The sequence below is a fragment of the Spinacia oleracea genome, chromosome 5, assembly GCF_020520425.1.
Source record: "Spinacia oleracea cultivar Varoflay chromosome 5, BTI_SOV_V1, whole genome shotgun sequence".
Lineage (NCBI taxonomy): Eukaryota > Viridiplantae > Streptophyta > Magnoliopsida > Caryophyllales > Amaranthaceae > Spinacia > Spinacia oleracea.
Window position 1 is genome coordinate 75,201,416 of NC_079491.1, and position 7,933 is coordinate 75,209,348.

General features: G+C 29.3%; 1 protein-coding gene across 1 annotated transcript; it reads right to left on the minus strand.

Moving 5' to 3' along the window:
• Positions 1-419: 419 nt before the first annotated feature.
• Positions 420-1,397, minus strand: LOC110793941 (uncharacterized). The gene is made up of 2 exons (XM_021998877.2): positions 1,394-1,397; positions 420-1,294 (listed from the first exon to the last, which is right to left on the minus strand). Exons 1-2 carry the CDS (start codon positions 1,395-1,397, stop codon positions 420-422), a joined length of 879 nt encoding a protein of 292 aa, XP_021854569.2.
• Between the last annotated feature and the right edge of the window lie 6,536 nt (positions 1,398-7,933).

Genomic DNA, 7,933 nt, shown 5'->3' on the forward strand with positions numbered 1-7,933 from the left:
CTCGACGAAACCGGCCTCTTGCAGTTTTTTCACCTCTTCGGCGATGGCTTTGTTTTTCTCCGAGAAGTAGTTCCTCTTCTTCTGCTTGATTGGTCGGGCCTCGGCGTTAACATCCAGTTTGTGACAGATCATCTTCGGATCTATCCCTGGCAAGTCAGCTGCCGACCATGCAAAATTTTCTTTGTGATCCCTGAGCAGTTGGATCAAATCGATTCGGAGTCCCGAGCTTAGGCCTTTGCCTATTCGGACACTCCTGTCTGAATCATCTTCGAGGGAGATATCCTTCATCTCTTAGTCTGGTTAGGGAGAAGGGGTTTCGGGCTGAGCATCAACCTCTGCGGGTTTCACCTGACTGCTCGATCCGGCCTTTCTCCTCTTTGCCTCTTTTTCCCCTCTTCGGGGTTAAATTAATCTTCAACCTATTCAGAACCGTCTCCAAGCCTTGGCTTTCGGATGGTTGTGTCGCAAGTTCCCCTTGCGACCTCTTGATCACCTTTGACTCGTTCGGCGAAGCCTGCGTCCGAGACATACATCATCATTTGATGGTACGTGGATGGCATTGCTTGCATTTTGTGAATCAAGATGCGTCCTAGGATGTCGTTGTACACTGAGTCGCAATCCATCGCCAAGAATTCTTCTCGGACGCTTCTTGTCGCTTGGCCTTGGCCAACTGTTACTGGTAGGGTGATCTTTCCTCGGGGAATTGTTGCGGAGCCGTTGAATCCGATCAGTGGGTAGCTGACCTTGGTCAGTGATTCCTCTCCTTCCCCGAGGATTAGTTGGTCGAAGCAGTTTCTGAAGATGATGCTCATGACGCTTCCCCCATCAACCAATACTCTATGAACATTGTGGTTGTTGAGATCCATGGATATTACCAAGGGATCCTCATGTTTGTATTGGACTCCGAGGCAATCATCAGCAGTGAAGGTCATGTTCGGAGGACGGGGCTCCTTCTCCCCTACGGTGCTGAAGTTGACTTGGTGGGAGAGTTCTCTTAAGTGCTTCTTACTGGCATGGTTGGACCTTTGCCCCCCGAACACCACTAAGATGTCTTTTTTCTTTTGCCCAGTGGCCTCGTAGATCCTTTTCTGGGGTTGCTCTTGTGGCTTGCCATTTGTGGCTTTTTCCTTTTCCTCTCTTCTATCTAGCAAGTATTGTTTTAGGTATCCTCGGCGGACGAGATCCTCAATGTTATCCTTCAGCGCGTTACACTCTTCGGTGTAGTGGCCGAAGTCATCGTGGAATTCGCACCACTTGTTCTTGTTTCTGCGAAGGGGGTTGGTTCTGAGTTTTCCTGGAAATTTCCACTTCTCATCGTTCTTGTGGAGGCTGAAAATCTCTTTTCAAGGCAGAGTGAGTGGAGTGTAGTTGATATATTTGGGTTGAAGTTCACCCATTCTCCCGTCTTTCTTCGAGCTTCCATCTCTCGCACCCTGTTTCTCTTTCCCCTTTCTTGAGCTGCGCTTCGGCTTGCTCTAATTTGTTTTTGTATCCCTCGGATCCGAAGATCCTTTCAACATCGCAACAGCTTTGTTGAACTCTTCCTTTCTGATGAACGTGTCTTCCATTTCGAGCACGTCAGCTATCTTGGTAGGGTTTTTCATCGACAGTTTGTCGCGGAACTTCCCCTCCTGAAGAGTGTGCTTCAAAGCGAAGATTGCCACATCGGGCTGCAGATTTGGAATGTTAGTTGATTCCTTCATGAACTGGGCCATGAAATCACGGAGACTCTCATCTCTCTCTTGCTGAATGGAAGTCAATTCGGCGGTAGTTCGTTTGGGGGGATTGTTGCTCACGAACTGTACACAGAATTTTTCTTTCAAATCCTTCCACCCGTCGATCGTTCCCTTCGGTAGCGATCTGAACCACTCTCCTGCCACTCTGGCTAGCGTAGTTGGGAAGTACTTGCACCAACAAGATTCGGAGTAGAGGCTCAGGAACATCTGCTGCTCGTAGGAGATGACATGGTTCCTCAGATCCGTGGTTCCGTTATTATGTTAGGTGCGCCGACAGCCTAACTTTTGGGACCTCCTCCATGATCAACTCTTCTGTGAACGGGGATGACGTTGGGATCATGATCCTCTTCCCCAACCTCGCTCTAATGCCTCCACTCGCCGAGGTTCCAGCATTGGAACGCTCGGGTGTGTGTCGGGGGCTAGGGTTTCGATCATGCCTCCTTTGTCTCCTCCTCGCCGACCGGCTACTAACCTCGGGTCGTTCACTGGATCTGCTTGACTCACCTAACCTCTCGTGAACCGATGGTCTCAACCTGCTGAGTACCGAGCTTCGGATCCGAGTATTTTGGGTGGTCGATTTGCTTTGGAGAGCTTGTGGAGTAGGCGATGGCCTCGTGAACCATTCTGGCTGCTGCTGAGCCCTTTTCTGAGTATCCCACGTGCTTAGGTGAGTTCCTGACATGGGAGGAAGTGCTCGGTTAGGTCTAGCAACCTCTTCACTAGGGTGCATGTTTAGCCGTCGCCTAGTTCTTCTTTCTTCACGGCGGTCATTTGCAAGACCTTGTTCCTTCTCGTTGAAGAGGAAGTTTTGCATGATGGTTATGGCCGCGGTGAGTTCTTCCCGAGTAGGGATTGGAGGCCTTGCGGTTACGGCGGTCGTAGCCCTGCTCGGCTGTGACCTCGCCTCTGACCGTGGTTGTACCTCCGCTTCGGATTCTGAATCCGTGCGAGCGGTGACATCGTTATGAACGTTGTTGTTATTGTCGCTATCTATTTTTGGAGCAAAAATGGTTGACTTTTCAAGGCTTTGAAGTGTTCGTCCCCACAAACGGCGCCAAATTGTTCCGGTGTTGAAACAATGGGCTTCGTATGAAGGCCTTTTTCGTTAGTGTGGATGATCTTGCTTGCTTGGATGAGTTGTGTCCGAATTTACCTGCATAATGACAATGTCACTAGACTCGGGGGTGTTCCCGAGGAAAGTCTCTCCAATGCCTAAGTAAGAACAATGCTCGGAATCTAGAGAGAGTTCTCTAGAGAGTAGTCTTAAGGCAATAAATTGGACGTACCTTGAGGTGTGAGCCTTGGCGGCTTATTTATAGTGTTTGTGTAATAAATGTCCCCATAGGTTATTTATTACAGTTGGGCCTTGGGCCTTGTTGGTGGCTGACAAGCCAAGTAAGGGTTAGAGTGGGTTTGATGTTGTTGTATAGAGGCATTGGACTTTGGACTGCTGGCTCAATTGGTGTCCAATTGAGAGGCCAAACAAATATAATTCATTTTATAAATACTTTTTCAGAGGAATTATTTTCATTTATTCTTTACGAAATGATTATTTTAGTTGGTGGTTTGTGTTAAACCAGGAAATAATCCGCAATTCAAATGTTTATATAGACAGGTATCTGTGAAAATAGGTTTCAAGCTAGCATATATGGAAATGTTTGTTTTGAATTAGAGAAATACTTCCAAACATTTTTGCACTCCGTCGTCCCTAAAGGTGCGTTCTGTTCAACTTATTTGACCTGAACTTATCTGAACTTATCTGAACTTATCTGATCTTATCTGAACTTATCTGAACTTATTGAAACTTCTTGCAACTTCTTGAAACTTATAATTAATAATTAAGTAATAAATAATAAATAATAAATAATAAATAATAAATAATAAATAATAAATAATAAATAATAAATAATAAATAATAAATAATAAATAATAAATAACAGATAACAGATAACAGATAACAGATAACAGATAACAGATAACAGATAACAGATAACAGATAACATATATTATATAATAATAAATAATAAATAATAAATAATAAATAATAAATAATAAATAATAAATAATAAATAATAAATAATAAATAATAAATAATAAATAATAATAATAAATAATAAATAATAAATAATAAATAATAAATAATAAATAATAAATAATAATAATAAATAATAAATAATAAATAATAATAATAATAATAATAAATAATAAATAATAAATAATAAATAATAAATAATAAATAATAAATAATAAATAATAAATAATAAATAATAATAATAAATAATAAATAATAAATAATAAATAATAAATATAAATAATAAATAATAAATAATAAATAATAAATAATAAATAATAAATAATAAATAATAAATAATAAATAATAAATAATAAATAATAATAATAATAATAAATAATAAATAATAAATAATAAATAATAAATAATAAATAATAAATAATAAATAATAAATAATAAATAATAATAAATAATAAATAATAAATAATAAATAATAAATAATAAATAATAAATAATAAATAATAAATAATAAATAATAAATAATAAATAATAATAATAAATAATAAATAATAAATAATAAATAATAAATAATAAATAATAAATAATAAATAATAAATAATAAATAATAAATAATAAATAATAAATAATAAATAATAAATAATAAATAATAAATAATAAATAATAAATAATAAATAATAAATAATAAATATAATAATAAATAATAAATAATAAATAATAAATAATAAATAATAAATAATAATAATAAATAATAAATAATAAATAATAAATAATAAATAATAAATAATAATAATAAATAATAAATAATAAATAATAATAAATAATAAATAATAAATAATAAATAATAAATAATAAATAATAATAAATAATAAATAATAAATAATAAATAATAAATAATAAATAATAAATAATAAATAATAAATAATAAATAATAAATAATAATAATAAATAATAAATAATAAATAATAAATAATAAATAATAAATAATAAATAATAAATAATAAATAATAAATAATAATAATAATAATAATAATAAATAATAAATAATAAATAATAAATAATAAATAATAAATAATAAATAATAAATAATAATAATAAATAATAAATAATAATAATAAATAATAAATAATAAATAATAAATAATAAATAATAAATAATAAATAATAAATAATAAATAATAAATAATAAATAATAAATAATAAATAATAAATAATAAATAATAAATAATAAATAATAAATAATAAATAATAAATAATAAATAATAAATAATAAATAATAAATAATAAATAATAAATAATAAATAATAAATAATAAATAATAAATAATAAATAATAAATAATAAATAATAAATAATAAATAATAAATAATAAATAATAAATAATAAATAATAAATAATAAATAATAAATAATAAATAATAAATAATAAATAATAAATAATAAATAATAAATAATAAATAATAAATAATAATAATAAATAATAAATAATAAATAATAAATAATAAATAATAAATAATAATAATAAATAATAATAATAAATAATAAATAATAAATAATAAATAATAAATAATAAATAATAAATAATAAATAATAAATAATAAATAATAAATAATAAATAATAAATAATAAATAATAAATAATAAATAATAAATAATAAATAATAAATAATAAATAATAAATAATAAATAATAAATAATAAATAATAAATAATAAATAATAAATAATAAATAATAAATAATAAATAATAAATAATAAATAATAAATAATAAATAATAAATAATAAATAATAAATAATAAATAATAAATAATAAATAATAAATAATAAATAATAAATAATAAATAATAAATAATAAATAATAATAAATAATAAATAATAAATAATAAATAATAAATAATAAATAATAAATAATAAATAATAAATAATAAATAATAAATAATAAATAATAAATAATAAATAATAAATAATAAATAATAAATAATAAATAATAAATAATAAATAATAAATAATAAATAATAAATAATAAATAATAAATAATAAATAATAAATAATAAATAATAAATAATAAATAATAAATAATAAATAACAAATAATAATAAATAACAAATAACAAATACTACCTCTGTTCCTAAAAGTTCTTTACGCTTTCCGTTTTAGTCTGTTCCTGAAAGTTCTTTACACTCCTACTTTATTCCATTTTTACTCTTATTTGGCCCACCATAACTTACCCACTCACAATACTTTAATATTAGTTTTCACCCACTCACATTGTTGGACAATTTATAGCCACTCATTTTCCATTTGTTACCCCACCATCACATGTTCACCAAAATTCCTTAATTACCATGCAAATAGTAACCGTAAAGATCATTTAGGAACGGAGGTAGTAACAAATAACAAATAACAAATATTAATAATACTAAATAATAAATAATAAATAACAAATAATAAATAATAAATAATAAATAATAATATTAATATCAATAATAATAAATAATAATATTATTATTAATATTGAAACTTATTGAAACTTATCTGAACTTATTGGAACTTATTGGAACTTATCTGAACTTATCTAAACTTATTGGAACTTATTGGAACTTATCTGAACTTATTGAAACTGAAACTTATTTTTTTAAGGTGAACAGAACGCACCCTAAGTCCCTACTCCCTAGTTGTCTTTGCAATAAATCAACACCCCACCTTTCTTGGGTAATTTGTAGGGAAAATAAATGCATCACGCCTGACGGCTGACGTGGCTGACCTAACAAAATCAATTTTAGATGGCGATGCATGTTGATCATGAAATACACAAATTCTTATTTACAATGGGTGTACAATAAATATTGTACACCAAAGTAAAAGTTAACTCAAAATGTTTAAAAGTTAAGCTTATATATGTAAAAGTTATGTATTTTTTAGTGATAAATTTTTTAATTTTAGTAAAACTTATTTCTTTAAAATGACAAATAATGTATAAAATTAATCATTTAACCCTTTAAAATGTTTATCTATCAATTTTTTTATTACTAATATAAAAGTTAATCAAAACTAGGTTAAAGTTACAAAATATTGAGTAAAAGTTATCTTGGTGTACAATAAATTTATTGTACACCTAGTGCGCACAAGACCTTTTGCATGAAATATACAAAAGTCCAAATATAAGCCTCCCAAGCAAATTTCACGACTACAAAAAAGCCAAAGTCAGAAATCCAACCATAAATAAATTAAGCCGATAATCAACCATATTACACACAACAACCCTCATAAGTCGAAATGAATGAAGCTTGTGTCAAATCAACTCACGAGACCCTTATCTAAAAGAACTAGTCCCGAGACATGCTACATCGCTAGTGGACAGCGACAAAAAGAGTCTATACCCAGGGTAAAATGGTATTTTCGCTACATAAGTTGAAAAATCAAACAAATTACTAAATATCGGTAATATGACAGTAATTGATACAACAATGACAGTATTTAAATACAACAATGACAGTATTTATGTAAACGATGATAATACTTATATAACACTTGTATACATATTTTTATCTATTCATTTAATATGCAACACTTTTATCCATTCATTTAAGTGATCCCTTTACTTTTTCTATTTCATTACACTTGTATACATAATTTCCTTTTTTTGGATGATTGTGACAGTATTTTTATACAACAATGACAGTATATATATAACAATGACAATACTTATATTACCGATGACAGTATATAACAAGTTAGCAACACTATTTAAGTGTGGGCCATCTTTTCAACTTTTTTTTTTTTATTATTTTTTTAAAGGGTGGGTATGGATTTTTTTTGTCGCTGGTGGACAGCGATGTAGCCAACCTCAACTAGTCCCCCACCATCCCTACCCCCACCCAATTAACCGGCGCACGCACGTACACGTAGAAAAGGAATGTTTTATACGTTCTTATCTTCAGACTGTGTACTAAGAATACACATTTAAATTGGTAATGTTAAAATACTAATTGACCTGACTAAATAATTTGGCCAAAATATTGGACAGAAAACCTACTATAATAGTAAGAAGAACTATAAAAAAATAGCGTCAAGTTAATAACATAAGAAATAACAATGTAAAATGAAACATGTGAATAATATGGAGTCATATTACATCAAAAAGTTTAGGAACTGTATAGATTTTCGATGTCA